This window comes from Triturus cristatus, chromosome 2_1 (genome assembly GCF_964204655.1).
Source record: "Triturus cristatus chromosome 2_1, aTriCri1.1, whole genome shotgun sequence".
NCBI lineage: Eukaryota > Metazoa > Chordata > Amphibia > Caudata > Salamandridae > Triturus > Triturus cristatus.
The window spans coordinates 999,314,137-999,333,460 of NC_140581.1; the positions used below are offsets into that span (position 1 = coordinate 999,314,137).

The 19,324-nt window shown below is 42.3% G+C and overlaps 1 protein-coding gene across 1 annotated transcript in view; it reads right to left on the minus strand.

Moving 5' to 3' along the window:
- Positions 1–19,324, minus strand: part of ADAMTSL1 (ADAMTS like 1) — a 731,209-nt gene that overhangs the window by 259,842 nt on the left and 452,043 nt on the right. The window contains exon 10 of the mRNA XM_085634733.1: positions 15,107–15,157. Within this exon, the coding sequence (XP_085490859.1) occupies positions 15,107–15,157 (51 nt within the window). The remainder of the gene's footprint in view (positions 1–15,106; positions 15,158–19,324) is intronic.

The window sequence follows — 19,324 nt, forward strand, 5'->3', positions numbered from 1 at the left end:
TATATATTAACCAATCCTGATGACTTGTCTGACTTGGTTTGCCTTCAGTCCGCTTTGCTATCACTGTCTGAGCTCTCTGCAATACTCTTTTGAAACATGTTCAATAGTTCTCTTATATGACTTGTCATACCTTTAATATGTACAGGCATTTTTTGAAAGAAGTCTGACTGGGCTGTTTTAGTCCATTGATTTTATTTTTTTGCTGCACTGATACTTTGAAGTATCCTTATGTGTCACCTCTTTGATTTCAAATAGGCGAGCTTTATGACTGTCCAGTCACTATTAAGTACTTTTCAGTTTACTTGATGCATTGACCGTCTCATGTCCTTTTTATTTTTATTTTCATTTTTATTTATATTTATTGTTTTTGTATTTCTATATCCAGTAGGCTGAATGTTAATTATGCCGTTCCGAGATGGCCGCCGCACCTTCGTGCTTTTCGCTATTTGACCGTCCGCGTTCCGACTTTTAAACTCTGTATTTCTATATCCAGCAGGCTTAATGTTAATTACGCCGTTCCGAGATGGCCGCCGCACCTTCGTGCTTTTTGCTATTTGACCGTCCGCGTTCCAACTTTTAAACTCTGTTGTCATCAGTATCGAGTAAAGTTCATACTGATTATACCGTTCTAAGATGGCTGCCGTTATTACGTGCATTGCTTGCCATTGATTGTCCTCATTTAGACTCTTGAAGACTGCTTCCATTAGTTTAATGCTTGTTGACACACTAAATGATCTTTTTTTAACAGCAATACTCATTAGCATATTTTTTACAAAAATACGATATATGCAAGAATTTAGCTATTTTTTCTTTACTTCACCCATGCAATTGGTTTTAATAAACTTATATAGACTTTACATTTGTTAAGCATTAATACAAGTGAAGCGGTCATTTCTTTTAAATATAAATCTTTCTAATAGCAACAAACATTTCTATTAAGTTTGCAGTACTAAGATGGCCGCCACGCTTCCTTGCGACTTTGCGATGTATAGACTCTTTCTATTTCGGTCATTTGACAGGTGTTACCTATCACAGGACCGGGATGGTTTAAAAACGATCCACTTGGGATTGTGTTTATTCGTACGAGACCACCACGAAGAGAGCACCGGTTACTATGCCGCTCTGGTAAGTCTACAGGGGTGATTATCTCAGTATAAAATAACAAAGTAATTATTTTTTTAGGGTTTTTTTGTACATGCCATATATCCTTCCATTTAAAGCAATTATTTCATATAGATTTTATTTCTTGGTTTTTAGACGTTTTTTCTGCTAGTGGTCGCTTTACCGACGTTCTAGCATTATTTGTTCATTTCTCTCATTAATCATTATTAGCTTACTTTGCCCTTATAAGATGGCCGCTATTTTGAATGTTTGACTTCTCTAAGGAGGTCTCTTTACACGTAGGATTTCCTCTGGTGTTTGGAGCATTTACTGTGACTACTCTGTCATAAAATGCTTTACATTTACATCGCTCATGCCATTCACGTTGTGGAACTTAGCACCGTGGGTACATTAGTACGCTACACTCTTTCGGGTTATAGTATCGTTGAACAATTATTTTTAATAAGAGTTAATATCGTTCCAATTTGGTTGCGTGATTTGACAGCCAGGTATTTTTAATTCTTATCTCTTTCTTAGGTACTGAGTCTAGCGGATGACTTTAAGCAGCTTTCGCCCTTACATTAAATTATTTTACGAGTGCTCCTGTTACCACACTCAGTGATATACATATCTATTGGGTGAGTTGTCTTTAGGACATTCTATTATTTCTTTAAAAATACGGAAATGTCTTTAGCTTGTTTTTAATTTTGGTCAGATGCTTTATCTTTCTCGGAATATTATTTCTTTGAAGGACAGTGTTTGGGAATATTTGACCTTATGGGCACTGAGCCATGGGCACTGCTCAGGTTTATATTAACTGGTCTCTTTTCTCTGCTAAACTTGAATAGAGTCTCCTGAAATACTAACCATATGTGAGATTATTTTCTCCAACAATTCTAACTTTGATTTGGTTTTAATAAAATCTTTTTTCATGTGTTTTTTCTCATAGGCATTACCCCTCACTTACTGAAGGTCTCTATAAATCGTTTTTCGGACTGATTTAATCATAGACAATAAATCTTTCTCTGGTAAGTGATATATGGCTAACAATATATTTTCCTTTTTTTATATCGAGGCTTTGATCACGTATGTATTAGTAAGCAGGTCTTTATTCATCTTTAGTTGACCTAGGTGTGTGACGGTCATTTAGGGTTCACATGCTTCTCTTCTCCCCTCTTTTTATCACAAATGTTTTTTCATATATTCCATAAGTCCATCTTAAGGAGTTTGATGCACATGTTCGTGAAGGAATCTTCCTGACACGAATGGCTAATGAGATGATATGTCTAATATGAGCTTATTTATAAAGGTCTGTTAGTATTCAAATATAGGATTATTCTTATTCTAATTTTGAATGTTAGAAACCACACTCAAATAAATGTGATATAATGTCATGTTTTGTTTTGTCTTGTTCTTAGGCCCTCTTCCTTTCAGTATGATCGAATTCCTTTTTATAAAGAACGTACTTTTGATGTTCCAAATAAGATGAACTGTTATCAATTTTGCTTTATAAATTTACGTGTTTAGAATGATTATATATCTTAAATGTATAATTATGTTGGTATTTTCTTTTGAGAATTAAAGTGTACTTTGTATGTATTTTTCTATAGCCCTGAAGAAGTTTCCTTGTAGGAGACGAAACGCGTCGGCTATGGCTTTCTTTTGCTAACAAGATTGTGATACTACATACCTGTGATATGATGTAATAAAGAGAAGACTGATTAAGAAAATCAAAGTGACTTCGTGGAAAATCCTTTAAATATTATGGACTCTTTTAAATAGTGCTGAACCTATTTTGCATGTATGTTTGAAAAGGACTCACGTCCTGATTTAAGGAGCTCAGAGGGAAGTGTTCCTTGGTTCTTTGCACTATTCTAGTTGACACTGAACGACACTATTCACTTGTCAGGTGCGGTGTTATAGCCTTCTCCCTCTTCGCATTTGGTTATACATACACATAAGGGTATTAGTGGGGTTAACACTGTTTAATCACTATGCTGTGGTAACGTTGTTTTTGTCTCTTTTAATTAAGATGGTACGTTTTGGCCTAGTAAAAAATGGCTGCCGTTTAAAGCCTGCATCCGAGTAGTCGAATTGTGATGAGAAGGCCTTGCTGAACATGGTCGAGAGTCATCTGACCACAGTCTTCGCCTGGTTTAAAAATTTTCCGTGAGGACAGCAGCTCTGGGCGAATATCCAAGTGTCCTTGGAGGACAAGGGAGCCACAATGAACTTTGTGATTGTAGCGCTGGTTCCGAGGAAATGTGAATGCAAAAGAAACATTTGTAAAACACGAGTTTCCTTCTTCCGTCTTTTTATTTTTGTGATTTTTCTGAGCGGAGATTTTCCAAATGTAGCGATGCTACATCCTTTCCTTCTCGCTCTGCTCAGCGGTTCAGCGGACGTTTTAAACATTTTATGTTTCTTTATTTTGTAAAATTCATTATAAATATTGTTAGCCTAGAGAGGGTCTAAGGCCACTTCTTCCCAAACCTGCGTTGGTGAGGATCGATGCTGTGAGGACGGCGACTCGGGAGACTTCTACTGAGAGACCTGTCCTGACCCATTCTGACATTTAGCTAGAATAGGTAATTATGAGAATAATGATTTACTTTGATTGATTTTCTTTGACTAATTTTAGAGAAAGTACCATAATTTTAAATACAGTGTTGGTGGTTATTTCTTGTCAATTATTGAGTACTCTATTTTGATTATTGGTGTTTAGATTACTGTTTAGATCATGACTCAGGATAACATCAAACTGATCCGATTGGCCTCAGTGTAGATATAGGGTGTTTAGGAGTTTTCTCTCCACAGGTTCAGCGTTGATAGAGTAATCGAGTATATGTTAGTGAAATGGGCCCAAGTGTATGATGAGTGCATGTGCGTGTATCTGTGAAATTACTCTGTCCGAGGAAGTAGGGAGAATTTGTATGCCCTAATCTACACCAATTTCCAGGTAGCAGAATTTGATGGTTTTTGATGGTTATCTTGATCTGATTAGATTGCTTGTATATTGGCTTTTGATTTATTGATTATTGATTGATGTTGGTATATGTACTAATACTATATGTTGGAGTCGTCGTATTGAGTTATATGTAGTGCTTCTGGAATTTGGGAGCTAGTAGCAGTTCCGTAGTAGGGCAGAGGGAAGTATATACTGCTCTCGGGAAAGACGGGATTGTTGGTCCTGTATGTATGCAGGAAAAACGTGTGACAATTGAAGTTGCGCGTCACATTGTCTGGGTTCGGAATCAGTGACATTGTTGTATGTTACTATTAGAAATATATTTCTGGTATAAAAGGAGTGCGTATGGTAGCGAAGGTTATCTGTGAAACTCTGGTCTTAAGTCCCAGGGATCCGTAAGGTTCACCGTTAAAGCTTATCGCGGGAGAAGTAATAGGTATTCTCTGAGCTTGTTTGAAGGACTGGGCAGAGGTAAGCTGCTTGGTTAATGTGTGTTATAATTCTGTAGCGGGACAGATTGTTCGCTGTTCTCGGAAAGGATTCTGTGTGTATGTACTACATTTTCCTTGTATGATTGTGCGTGAATGTAGGAGCATTTAGTTGATTGTAAAACTCTTTGGAGCAGTCCTAGAGGAAACAGTTAATGAATGCATGATAGAAGGGCAGAGTAGAGGGATGTGCTACTGTGTCAACGAGAGTATTAATTCCATACTGGAACAGAAGTGAGTGGAAGACGGGATTCTTGTGAAATAGATTTTCTTTACTATTCTGTGGTTAGCGAAGCAGACAATGGAGATGTTTATATGTTGTAACTAATAGATTTTGTAGAATTTGACACGAAGTCTACTGAGAAGTTTTGTAAAGGAGGGGTAGACGAGTGACAGGAGACAGGAGTAGGAGCGACTGCAGCGACTGCTGACGTCAAACAGACCGCGCTCTGATTGGATAGTGGATCAGAACAGTGTTCGCGCTGGGATTGGTGCGTTGGTGTGAGCCACGCAAGGATTGGAAAGAGTTACTCTATACTCTTGTGACGTAGACGCTCCAGGATTGGTGCGTTAGTGTGAGTCGCGCTGTTATTGGATAAAAAATCGTATTGTACAGTTGTAATACGGAAGGGATTAGAAAGTTTTGGTAAACGTTAAAATGTATTACCAAGAAGAGAAAAAGAAAAAATCTTTATTCGGAAAAATAAAGCGATGGTTTGACAAGGATAAAGATGTTAAAACAAGAGAAGGTGAATTGTTACCTCCAACGAAAACGCCTGCATCCTTCATGGCTGCGAGATATGGGTATCATACCTGTATATGGTTGGAGAATTGGGTTAGGTATACTAGGGAAGATGGTGTCCTAGCATTCCCAGAACATGGTTCATTTAATCTGGCCGGTTTGAAACATTTACGGGAAAAGATGTTGTGTCTTGACCCAAGACCAAGACCGACACAGTTTGAGGCTTTAGTGGAATGGGAAGAGGAAGTACATGAGCGAGAAAAGCAGAGGCCTGGAGGCAATTATAGATACATGTCTGGAAGGAGGCATGATCGTGAAACTCATCATGATCGAATGAAGAGATGGCGAGATGCTAGCATGTCAGAGGGATTATATCCTATGAGAACAGTTGATGAGAGAGAAGAAAGGAAGGGTGCGGAAAGGGTTCCTGAGGCAGAAGTGAGAAGATATGGAGTTAATGAATATGAGGATGAGGTCTTGAATGACATGATTTACAAAAGACCACCTCCATATAGACCAGAACCAGAAGAGAGCACACCAGTTGTTTCTCCGATAAGAGATACATTGCGTATCATTGAGACAGAAAATGTGACACCTGAGTTAAGAAGTGGTAATCCTTTCAGGGAGAGAGAGAATCGATGTGGTGACGAGAATACGAGAGAATTAGCCAGAACTACATCAGAGCTGACTGAAAAGATTAGAGAGCTGACAAAGAATCTGGAAGCTGTTATGGTGCCTGTAACAATAGGTCCAGTTATGCCTGCTTTTGATAAGCAGAGGACAGGTGAAAATGGTTTGGTGATTCCATATGTTGGGAATAAGATAACAAGTTTGGCTGGTCCCTCAGGAGATTCAGGAAGAAGGACAGAAAGTAGTGATCTGAGACAATGCAGACATGACACATGTAGTGAAGGATTAGAGGTACAGTCTAATTCAAGATTGGATGCTAGTGAAGCTAGTGGTTCAGGGATGCCGATTTTAGAACCGCAGAAGAAAGTAGTTCCAGTGAGAAAAACTACTGAAATAACAGCTGAAGATTTGAATGATTGGATGAAAGTGCTTCAAAAGAGGGATAAAGATTCACAGGCAATTGATGTGGCCCGGTTACGTGTAGAATTAGAAGAGCTTGTTGCAGGGACAGTTCCTACAGAAATTCTAAAAAATGATCATGATGGTGAACTGTTATTTATGTGCAAAAACATCACCTGGAGAGCAAGAAATACACATGACAGGTTAAGAGCAGTAGCGAATGAGCAGGAAGTTGACATTGATAAGGTGAAAGCTTTGCAGAAGTCTTACAGGATGGATTTCACAGACAAAGACATTGAAAATCTGAATGGTGCTGGTAGAACAGGACAGATTAAGGAAATGGTCGCATTGTTGCGAAGGTGGGGTGATGTAGAGAAGTGGAAGGATAGGTGGTATAAGAAAAGGGAAGAATCAGTGGACAGGACTTATTCAGCATTTCCTGTGAGAGAAAAAGAGAAAACAGTGGATGCTTATCCTATGAGAGAAATACCTGGAGGAGGATATGTACATGTTCCATGGACCAGACAGGATATTTGATCATTTACGAATGATTTCCCTCGACTGAGAGAAAAGCCCGTCGAGTGGTATAGGCAGGTAGATAGGTTTGTGAAATTGTCAAAAGTGCTGTGGATTGACCTGAATAGTCTGTTTGATATAATTGTTCCAGCAGACTTGTGGGCTGAGTGTAAAATATCTGTAAGTTGGCCTACTGAGGAATATCCAAGAGATCAGAGAACAGGAGCACCAGATCCAGAGGTAATGAGGAAGTATGATCAGGTGATGGTATACCTGAAAAGTAAAGTACCTCCAAAAGAGACAGACTGGGTTAAAATAGATCGAACACATCAGGAAGCAAAAGAATCAGTTCATGCTTTTTATGAAAGGCTGATACTGGCTTTTAAACAATTCAGTGGGGATGAGCACCTGGGTGACAAAGATTTGAGTCATTTTGTATACAGATTTGTATATGGCCTGAGACCTGAGATTAGTGAGAGAATTCGTGAGCATACAGTGGACTGGCAGAGTAAGAAAATAGATGAGATTTTGAGACATGCGAAATACTTCAGTGATGAAATTGAAGCAAAACAGAGAAAGCTGAAAGAAAAAGCAATGTGGGCACAAGTGAAAGTTGCGGAAAGACAAGAAGCACAGTTGGTGGAACAGGCGAATAATGCAGGAAATAATGCAGGGAATAGGCCCAGATATGCAGGGAAAGGAAAGGGGAATCTTGAGCAAGCCAAAAAGAAATTCCCTTGTCACAACTGTGGCCAACTGGGACATTGGAGATCTGAATGTACCAATCCACCATTAGCGAATAATGAGGGTAAAACATTAAACCAACAGGTGCAGAACGAGGGGAATAATCAACAGCAGCAACAACAGAAGGTTGTGAGGCAGCAGAGTCAAGAGCCAAAACCGCCCTTGCCGCAGAATAGAGGGTCACAAAAGTACAATCAGGATTCAGGATTCTACAATGATGAGCAGGTAAACAAACAAAGGCGTTCTAACCAGGTACAACAGTACTTGTTAAAGAATGAAGGGAAGAGTTCACAAAAAGTAGTTCCAACTAGAATTAGTAATACTTACATACATAAAGATAGGTCAATTAATGATTTTTCTAGTAATGTTTTTTCAAAGCTGTTATACGAATATGTGAAGACAATGGAAGTTAGGGATTGCTACGTATGTATGCAATTACCTGCATCCGTTTCAGAGGGTGTTACTTATCACCATTTACCAGCTACGTATGGAATTTCTTGTAGTGTGTTAAGTAGTGTTTTTTATTTGTTAGGGAAAATAGATTATGAGATGTCTAACAAAGATAACATTTTTGGGCAATTGCCTATGAACAAAAAGCTGAATCCAGCTAAAGAAGCTAACATTTTTGGTGAGATTTTTATTGAAAAAGAAGAATTAACATTAGATTACATTTTTAAGAACAATTTAACTTGCAGTCTGAAAGAAGAGGAGAAAGCTTTCCTAAACATGGTGGAGGAAAGGAGAATGAGCATGCATGAAAAGGCAGGGAAATATAAAATGAGTGAGACAATTTGGGACATTGAGATGGGAAAAGAATTGAGAAATGGGGCTAGTCCAACTTTAGCTCTAGATGCACCACAGAAGGGTAAGCTGTGCATTACAAGAAGGAAATCCCAATATGATACATATTTTGTTGGGACTAGTGAGTGTCATGATACATACTTCATTGCAACAGGATGGGGTTTCAAGGGAGGAGAAGATCCAATTTTCCCAGGAGTGTATTATGTTTGTGGGAACAAGGCTTATTACAGGTTGCCTGACCATTGGTATGGCACGTGTTATGTGGGCCTGGTCTTTCCAAAGATCTTTCATATAGATAGAATAGAAGATGTAGAACATATTAATTTACTAACACGTTTTAAGAGAGAAACTTGGTCAGAAATAGTGGGTGATATTTTTGGAGCTTTAATTCCAGCAGTGGGAATTTCTTTGAATGCTTATGGAATTCGGAAACTGTCAACAGTGGTGGATCGCTTATCGACAAATACCGCTGGAGGGTTTCTTTTGGTGAATACGGAATTGATTGCCGTACGTGCCATGTCTATGCAAAATCGACTTGCCCTTGATATTTTATTGGCCAAAGAGGGTGGGGTCTGTGGAATGCTGAAAGTTCAACATTGTTGCACTTACATTCCAGACGAAAGCAAAGACCTGAAGGTCTATATCAAAAATATTACTGATTTGCATGAAGAATTAGTACCACTGGAAGCTGAAAGTATTTGGACTAAAATAGCTAGTAAAATAGTTGCTGTTAAGGGTTTTATTGCAAAAATAGGTAGTACTATTATAGGTAAGATATTGTTTCCTTTGACTTGTATAATTGTTGCTTTATTGATACTAAGATTGGTGTGTTTGTGTTGTAAAAACAGGGGAGGGAAAAAGAAATTAATCAAAAGAAATATTGAAAAGAGAAATAAGAGATCAAAAAGAGAACCACAAGAAATAGAATTAGAAGAATTGAGGGAGAGTGTTTACTTGGAAACAAAGAGGGATGATGAAAGGGAGTCTGGTGTGTAGTGTTGTGTAAGGAGAAAGGGACATTTCCAGTTTCTCCTAAAATTGGGACTAAATTTTACTAATTTTTTTTTTGTTTGTTTTTTTGGGCTGTTTATTTGGTGATAATATCACCAAAGGGGGGATTGCTGGAGCAGAGTTTTCTGTTGAAAATCTATTGGGTTTTTAAGCTCTGGTTTGTCTATTTGTCAAAATTAAAAATATTAATTTGTAACTGCTAATTATTTGTTTTGTGTAAATGTTCTGATTAACCAATACGAACTAACAAGAGAAAACTACACGTGGGGATGCTAATGTTGCTTAATAATAATGTGCGGGTTTAATTAAATGAATGTTGCTGAGTGCTGTTTATTTTAAAGCACAAACCGCTTTTGAAATGTCGTGTACTAATGCTTTTCTGTGTTGCAAAGGCTAGATAATTACATACACATAAGGGTATTAGTGGGGTTAACACTGTTTAATCACTATGCTATGGTAACGTTGTTTTTGACTCTTTTAATTAAGATGGTACGTTTTGGCCTAGTAAAAAATGGCTGCCTTTTAAAGCCTGCATCCGAGTAGTCGAATTGTGATGAGAAGGCCTTGCTGAACATGGTCGAGAGTCATCTGACCACAGTCTTCGCCTGGTTTAAAATTTTTCCGTGAGGACAGCAGCTCTGGGCGAATATCCAAGTGTCCTTGGAGGACAAGGGAGCCACAATGAACTTTGTGATTGTAGCGCTGGTTCCGAGGAAATGTGAATGCAAAAGAAACATTTGTAAAACACGAGTTTCCTTCTTCCGTCTTTTTATTTTTGTGATTTTTCTGAGCGGAGATTTTCCAAATGTAGCGATGCTACATCCTTTCCTTCTCGCTCTGCTCAGCGGTTCAGCGGACGTTTTAAACATTTTATGTTTCTTTATTTTGTAAAATTCATTATAAATATTGTTAGCCTAGAGAGGGTCTAAGGCCACTTCTTCCCAAACCTGCGTTGGTGAGGATCGATGCTGTGAGGATGGCGACTCGGGAGACTTCTACTGAGAGACCTGTCCTGACCCATTCTGACATTTAGCTAGAATAGGTAATTATGAGAATAATGATTTACTTTGATTGATTTTCTTTGACTAATTTTAGATAAAGTACCATAATTTTAAATACAGTGTTGGTGGTTATTTCTTGTCAATTATTGAGTACTCTATTTTGATTATTGGTGTTTAGATTACTGTTTAGATCATGACTCAGGATAACATCAAACTGATCCGATTGGCCTCAGTGTAGATATAGGGTGTTTAGGAGTTTTCTCTCCACAGGTTCAGCGTTGATAGAGTAATCGAGTATATGTTAGTGAAATGGGCACAAGTGTATGATGAGTGCATGTGCGTGTATCTGTGAAATTACTCTGTCCGAGGAAGTAGGGAGAATTTGTATGCCCTAATCTGCACCACTGTAACCTTTACTGTAATGAATGAAATATATAGCAATAGTTATTAATAATGAACAGAAGTGCTGAGATTACGTATACGTTAAAAAGGTAATATATTTGTTGAATGATTGCTATATGCCAAAATCTGCTTGGGGGTTTTTACAAAATCATTTCTCTCATAAGGAAAAGTTGAATTGGGACCAAGCGCCAATTTAAGAAATCAATCAGTAGACGTGCATTTTTCAAATCTCACCTACATTTTCCACTATTGCAAATTGTGCCTCCGGAGAGGGAGGGAATGTTAGGATGAGACATTAGTACATGCCACATTCCCACGGGTATATTCTAAGTCTGCTCCTGTCACAGTCCCATTCTCCTAGGGGAGTCTTGACCAGGACCGAAGTGGGGAACCAAAAGCAGCCCTGGCTCAAACCGCCCGCTAACTACCCCTGCTCTCTCTCTCTTCCCAGCCATCCATTCCCCCTCTCTCGTTTCTCCTCTCCCTCTCATTGAGTTCTCTCCTCCTTCCCCATGCTTTCCTGTCTTCCTCCCTCTCGCTTGAAGCCTCTCCAGGCTTGCTGCAATGAAGAGGATTAAGAGGAGAGAGAGGATGTGGCCTAATGGCTAGAGTGGGCAACCTCGAAGCTGGGGAACCGGATCCGAGCCTCGGCAGGGACGCTCAACATCCTGTGATTGTGGGCAAATCACTTAATCTCCACGTGCCTACCAAAGTGAATGTGTCTATCTGTAACGTAACTGGTGTTCATGTAAAGTGCTCTGATACCTTCAGGTTGAGTTTGAGCTATATACAACTCCCCCAAAGAAAAAAAAGGCAGGCATCTGGGGAAAGTGACCAAGCACCAGGAATGGCCGTGGGCTTTCAAAACCAGCCTCTAAGGGCTCCAGTCCACTGGTGGAATAAAAGGCCTGCCTGCCCTTAGGCCTGAGTTAGCAAACGGCTGCTGCAGGGGACAGAGTAATACTGCCAGGGGACATAAACACACCTTTTCAGCATTGCATGCCCCTGTCCTCCATTGCTCATCCAAGGCATGATCAATAGTGTAGCCAATAACATCCCTCCCGCTACCAAAGGACTAGGAAAGTAATCAACCTTATTGACCTTCACAGGCCTTATCCTGTATAAACAGAACAAAGTTGTTGAGTTTCACATATTTTCACATACACATCACAACCTAGAGACATCCTGTGGTCATCAGCATCTTGCTTCAAAGATGAGTGTGCGTGGATGGGCTGGCAGATCTCCTCAGTGTCCACAGCATGTGTTATATCAAGCAGTGCTCTGCAGGCCAGCTTGTAGAAAGTTCAGGATTTATGAGTCAGTAGGAGAGCAGGGGATGAGCCCCCCCAAAGCCTGCACAACGAATAAAGCTTGCTTTGTTTTTACCTGACTAGCATATTACTTTCATTCCCCATCACCAAGGGAACTCATGGTATTTGTATCTCTGTTTTTACTCCTATGAGAGAATCCAATCTATTACAGCAGAGTGCAGATTTACCCACCTTCTTCTTATGTCAAAGTCGCAGCGGGGTTAGAAACTTACAAGCAGAGTCCCACAAAGAAAAGTTCCTCCCATTGCACTCCAGCATACCACTACCAGCACCTATTGTTAGTACCACTGGAAATATGCAAGTTTGCAGCTGTGGAGTTTTCTGCATAACTATGAATTTGCTGCATTTGCCACATAATCCATCATCTTCAGAATAATCTGAAGATTTTAACAAAAAAAGATAGATCAAAAAGATGAAAAGTTACAAAAAACGTGCCTCCCCGTGTTGCTGCAAAATTGAAGTTCCTTCTTAACGGTTGACTTGTCACCTTTCTGTTGCTTATTGGTGTATTTGGGTATTAAACTGTTACTAATGGTGAAAACACTTTACCCAAACAGTGTTAGCATGTGTCAAAATGACAAAAGAATAAACGAATATTATCACAAAATGTGCTGCATTATTCCGCATCATTTGCCTTTTCTTACCTCATAATTTAATCAACCCTGCTGCATAACTTGGTCCTGCAGTGACGCATAAATCCAGTGGCCCTGCCTAATATCTTATATTCCCACACTGGACCTCCCCTTGGTATCAGTGCAAACACCTCTGTGAAGTAAACAGTCATAATGGAGGGAGGAGGGTAGAATACATTTCCCAAAAAACAGGATGTCAAAGCACACTGACTTGATTTAATTCAGATTGCGGGCCTTTCAAAATGGTCTCCCATGAGTCCTCAAAAACCACACTCACTCATTCAAGCCCTCAAAGGACGTTTCCAAGTAAGCAGGTTCCAAACGTTCAGACAGTGAAGGTGAAATCATTAAACGTCTGAACCTCACCCTCTCTTCAGAAATTCAGGAATTCAGAAAGGCACTTAAGACCTGGTTGTTCAACTGATCCCACCCAAACAGATTGGCACTCAGCGCTTGGATACCCTTGCGGATGTTTAGCAGCGCTTTAGCAATCAGGTTTGATTGATTTGAACAAAACATGAAAAAGAACAAATGAAGAATGTCGGTAAATACAAAATCTAATCAACCAAACTGAGAATGGTGCTTAACCTACCAGGAACACTTTGCTCCCTAAGGAGCCACATTGTTCAGGGCTGCCTTGCTAGGTGTTTAACTGCATCTTACAAAGAAGATAATTGGGGTTAGATCTGTCAATCAAATGATTTTTACCCGTGGCACGGTTTGGATCCATTTTATGCACACAGCTGCCTACCATTCACTCCCACATGCAGCAGTATGTATGTGTTATGTTAGTATGTGGTGTCTCTATGGTGTGACCATGACCAAAGGCTGAGGAGCATTGTACAGGGTTAATGGCAAGGATACAGTCAACAACTGATTTATTTGATTTGTGTTCTGTTACTGCATTCTGATGTAGTGTTCTTTAAAGAGGTGCCTCCTGGACTCTTTGCTGGATTGGAGCATGGCCGGTGTGTAAGGCAAAATGGCGGGGCCCCCTGCAGAATGTGATGAAGGGCTACTAAGTCTCCCATATCTCACAAATATTCATTGCACTTGGGCTGAATCGCCTCCCCTCCCCCCCCAGGATTGGGGGCCTTTCTGCACTGCAGGGGCTGCAGTGGTCTATGTCACTCCCCTGGTCCCCCAAGGATTCATCTTTGTTGCTTTTGTGCAATCCAATATTTATGGAATCAGAAAAGGTTTCTCTATAGGTTGGTTATCCCTGATAGAAAGGTCACCATAATTCCGACCACTTAGTCTTTAAATTCTACCTAATGTGACATAAAATGCAAATTGACTAGCTCACTAGAGCCGTGCAGAAATGCCAAACTGTGTTGTTGCCAGTCTAGATCAATTTGTTTTCTACCAAATGTTTGCTTAGCAGTTTAGCAAATCAATCTTTAAGCAGTTCTTGCAGCTAATTGAGATGCTAAAAGGCCTGGCGTGAGGTTTGAAAGTTGTAGTGTATAACTCTACAAGGAATATTGAAGGGGACACGCAAGATATCAATAACAGAGCTGACTCAGAGAGAGTAAAACAGGCCCCAGCAGCCCCATGGAAAGCTTTGAGGATGTGCCTCAACCACTCATGGAGGGCCCCATTCAGCCCAAAGCCAATGAATATCTGTGAGTTATGTAGAAACGGGTAATTCAGTGACAGCGGCTTTCATGCAAAGGTGTGCATGAAGAAGCCTAGGGGAGAAACATCAACCACCCTGACAAATATCAGAAACAGCAAAAACCCTGCCAAACATCAGAAACAGCAACAACCCAGCCAAATATCAGAAACAGCAACGACCGAGCCAAACATCAGTAACAGCATCAACCCTGCCAAATATCAGAAACAGCAACAACCCTGCCAGCCAAATATCAGAAACAGCAACAACCCTGCCAAACATCAGAAACAGCAACAACCCAGCCAAATATCAGAAACAGCAACGACCGAGCCAAACATCAGTAACAGCATCAACCCTGCCAAATATCAGAAACAGCAACAACCCTGCCAGCCAAATATCAGAAACAGCAACAACCCTGCCAAACATCAGAAACAGCAACAACCCAGCCAGCCAAATATCAGAAACAGCAACAACCCTGCCAAACATCAGAAACAGCAACAACCCTGCCAAACATCAGAAACAGCAACAACCCAGCCAAATATCAATCATTGCATTCATTCAAAGGTAAATTAGTCTGATGAAGGAGAAACAGCGGAGAAAGAGGTCAAAGCAAGTGAAAGCAGAAAAGGTACACGGGCAGCCTTTTAAGCATCAAACAAAGAGTAGGACGGACAACAAGCATATGAATCCACAGGAGTACCGCAGGCACCAATTGTTTTACTTACCGAGGAAGCGGGTGGTAGAGGTCGTAGGGCATGATCTGCTTGTATCCGTCACTGTTAACGAGAAGAAGGCAAGTCTTTGAGTAGAAGGTACAATCACTAACAAGAAAGCCATGCGAGCACACAGGCATCATTCTATTAGTCTTACAGAGCAGTCAATGGGTAACTTTGAAGCAGTGTACAAGTACAAAAAAACAACAAATCAAAAAAAGTCACTTCTATTGAAAAAGGTTGTACTAGTGAAAGTGCTTGATACCACTTTACTATCCTGAGGCACTTTCAAGAATCTACGATACTTACAGGCTTCTCGCCTCAAATTAGCCGTGCTTAGTAGAATGATTGCTGTGCCTTAGAGGAGGAAAATAACAGCCAAATAAACCAAACCAGGTGCCATTGTATATTATCTAAACCCAACCAGCCTGTCTGTAATTGCTCTATCATTGAAAGAACTGCAATTACGAGAAGCAATTTCACTCGCGTGACGGGGGGAGAAGGGGGGTCATTACTACAACCTACTTTGCTGCAACACTATGATTATAGTCCATCAAGGGACCAGACATGAGCATGCCGAACTGTACACCAATGTACGGTTTGAGAATTGTCTGTAAGAGAGAACCTACTGATGAGACAGTGAAGATAGCAATGCCTGCTTAGCCAGGACTGCCTAAGTCTACTGGACAATGTGTGCACTCCATTAGGTATCTGGGGCCGTATTATACATGCGGAAGATTTTCCTTCATTGCGCTAGGTGCACCTTTTAAGAGGCGCCTCTTGAGAGCTTCTTTGCTTCTGGGCCCACGTCTGTAATACGGCGCAGGTGCAGAGGCAAAGGGATTCCCTCCTCTGCATGGGGTACGCCCCCATGCAAATGGGGGAACGCCCTCTGAAGATAGCGCTGGTGCTTTATTGGTATTACACCAGGGGCCGCACAAGCGTCTGCGGCCCCTTCTGTAATACCAAAGTGCCCGGGGCACACACAGCAGGCACAAACGCCGGTTGCGCCCCTGGGGCACTTTGTGTGCTATGGCCCCGGTAGGCCAGAGGCGACCAAGTAGTGCTAACATAGCTAGCATGCAATGGTTGTGTGTAATTTAAAATCTGATTCACCAGCACGGTATAGAAACAAGCCACTGTAGAAGTCAGACTGAGCAGGTCCCCTTGGAGGTATGGGGGAGAGATGTTTCTTAGTGATTTCAGAGTATTACAGAGCTGTTAATGTGGCAGCTTGTGGATACTTCACAACATTTGCCGGGTTGGTGGACAGCACGTAGTAATTGCTACTGGTTTGCCCATGGTAACCGGGTAGGCAGACAACACCCTGTTCTCTCTAAATATTGGTTCCTACCAATGTAATGGTCACTTTCCAGAACCCTTTTAAAGGTATAAAAATGCAAAGGTGGAACAGCGCATGCCCCAGCTTAAACACCCGCCTTGTTCATAATATGTTCACACAACAAAGTTTATTTGTGCCAGATGTCCAAGGGACAGCTTTCAAAAAGTTGTCACAAACAGGGCAGATTTTTTGCAACCTGCCTTAGATTTTGCAATGCAACCTCTATCCAAATAGGATCTATCGCGAACTCTCCTGTCTCAGGGGTTGCAGAATGACCTACCTAATTAATATAACTTGGGCAGGTCATTACTTGCGAACCCCTGTGATTGGCTACAAACACAGAGATGGTGTCCTCAAGGAACAGCAGACCACTGTCCCTCTGTTTGAATCCCCAAATTGGAAACTTTGCAAAGAACATGGCACTACCTCCAAGGTCACACAACACCATTCACAAAGGAGAAGGTGTCCAAGGACACACCTTCCCCTTTCTTAATCATTTAACACCACCTCTGAGGTGTCTTTAATTGATCAATGGCTTGTTAACGCAATTGTGGCCACACACTATTGGCACATCTTATTGATACATGCCACACCCAATCCCAAGTAGGTGGGGGCACCCATTTCACCACTCATTCTTTTTTTCTTTTAATATATTTTATTAGAAACCGTTAGCACACAATAAAAGACATACAAGGGCCTACAACCACCAGGGCCGGCCGCTATAGAGCCCGAGGGCCCGCAGTGTAACGCCATACATTCAAATGAACCAGCGGCAAAGCACCCGGCAGTCCGTAAGCACCTATAACAGGCCATGGCCATAGGCCAGGAGCAATTTAAAACAACGGTTTCATTTTTTATTAAACATAAAACACACTCAAGGCAATGAGAGTCCGAGATAGCAGCGTGCTCTTCCCAGGACGGGGAATAACATAAAGTGTCCAAAGCGATTCTAGTCCAGAAGCGGTGAAGGGGGGCAATGGGAAAACAAAGCATGGAACACACCTCACACCCTCCCGCAGAATGCGCGGCTAGGGGGTCAAAGCAATATCGACCTCTAATGGCAAAGGCGGGGTGCAGATACGGCCTCGATATGAATTCCACGGACCCCATACCCTACTCCATTTCCCTGGCTTACCTCTCGCCACATACCCCGTCTTTTCCCTAAACATACACCAGTCCATATTCTCCTTCCATACCTCAATCGTGGGCGGCCTCGGGGAGCCCCATAACTGCGCAATGTTACGCTTAGCCACCATGTACCCCAAGGTCACCGACTGCGTCTGTGCCGCAGTACAATCATTCGGTTCCCAAACATTCAACAAACACCTCCTAGCCTCTGGCAACAGGGCCACGCGCGTGACCTCCTCCATAACAATGTGGACATCGTTCCAAAATCGCACAACCTCCGAACATTCCCACAAGATATGTAGAAAGGTGCCCGGTAGGCCACATCCACGCTTACACAGTCCATCCGTCGAATAACCCATACGCAGCAAACCGGGCCCCGTGACATACACTCTATGAAGGATCTTCAGCTGAACAAACCGTAAGCGGGCCGGGATCGCTACCTCCTTCGGGGAGGCCACCGCCGACACCCAGTCCTCATCATCCAGCTCTAAGCCATCGCCCGTCCATGCCTCCCTCAGACGGAGCAGCAAGTCCGCACGATCGTTGATGAGTTTCTTGTAAATCAGAGAAATAGTGCTGTCGGGCACGTAGCCATCCAACACTCTATCCTCCAGTGGGGAATACTCGGGGATGGCAGCAGCGTCCGGAAAAACCGAACACAGCGCATGGTGGACTTGAGCATACCGGAAGTACTCTCTATCGTTCAATTTATATTCCATTTTAAGCATTTCAAACGTTTTGAAGGCTCCCTTCACCCAAAGATCACCCACCTTACATATACCAATCATGTCCCATTTCTCAAAGCCTTTCGATCTCCACAAACAGCCCAACCGCCCAGAGGCATACAGCGGCGTCGCCCGAGTCAAGCGATCCCTCCACCCCATCGCAGCATTCGCCGCGTGCCACACACGCACCGCCACCCGCGTGGGTCCCGTCAGCCGCGTGTCCGGGGTCACCGAGTACAGCGCCGTATTATAATCCCCACCCGGGAGCAGGAATTTATCCATCTCGAACGCCGGGTTTAAGGCAGGACCATATATCCCGTGGTTCACCGCCGCCAACTGAGACGCCCAATAGTATCGTTTAATATCGGGGAGGGCGACCCCCCCATCGTACCAGGGGAGCGTCAACTTGGCGAGAGCAATCTGCGGCCGCCCGTCCCAAAACAGTTGGCGCTGAAGACCCTCAACCTCCCGGAAATAGCGGGCCGGCACGACATCAAGAGTATTTTGCAAAGCGTACAAAAAGCGAGGCAGCGACATCATTTTAAACAATGCCGCCCGTCCAAGCGGCGAAAGCGGAAGTCGTCGCCATCTTGCGACGTCGGCCTTCAGTCGCTGGAGGGGAGGGAGAAGGTTTCGCTCATAGCGGACCGCGGGATCCAGTGAGATAAAGATTCCCAAATATTTGAACCCCAGGGTAGCAATCTAAACAGGGCAGTCTTGCGGCAGGAGGGGGGCGTCCCCCGAGAGGACGTAGACGCACGATTTGGCCCAGTTGATGACCAGGCCGGAGTTGCGGCCAAAGGAATTCAATACGTCCACCAATACCATTAGTGACTGTCGGGGGGAAGTGAGATACAGAAGGATGTCGTCCACGTAAAGGGAGACACGGTCTTTGAACTCCGGCGTCCATCTAATGCCTCGCAACGACGGCTCCCAACGCAACCAGGCGGCGAGAGGCTCCAAAGAAAGCGCAAAGAGAAGGGGTGATAGCGGACATCCCTGTCGCGTACCCCTCCCCAGTGCGAAGGGAGCCGA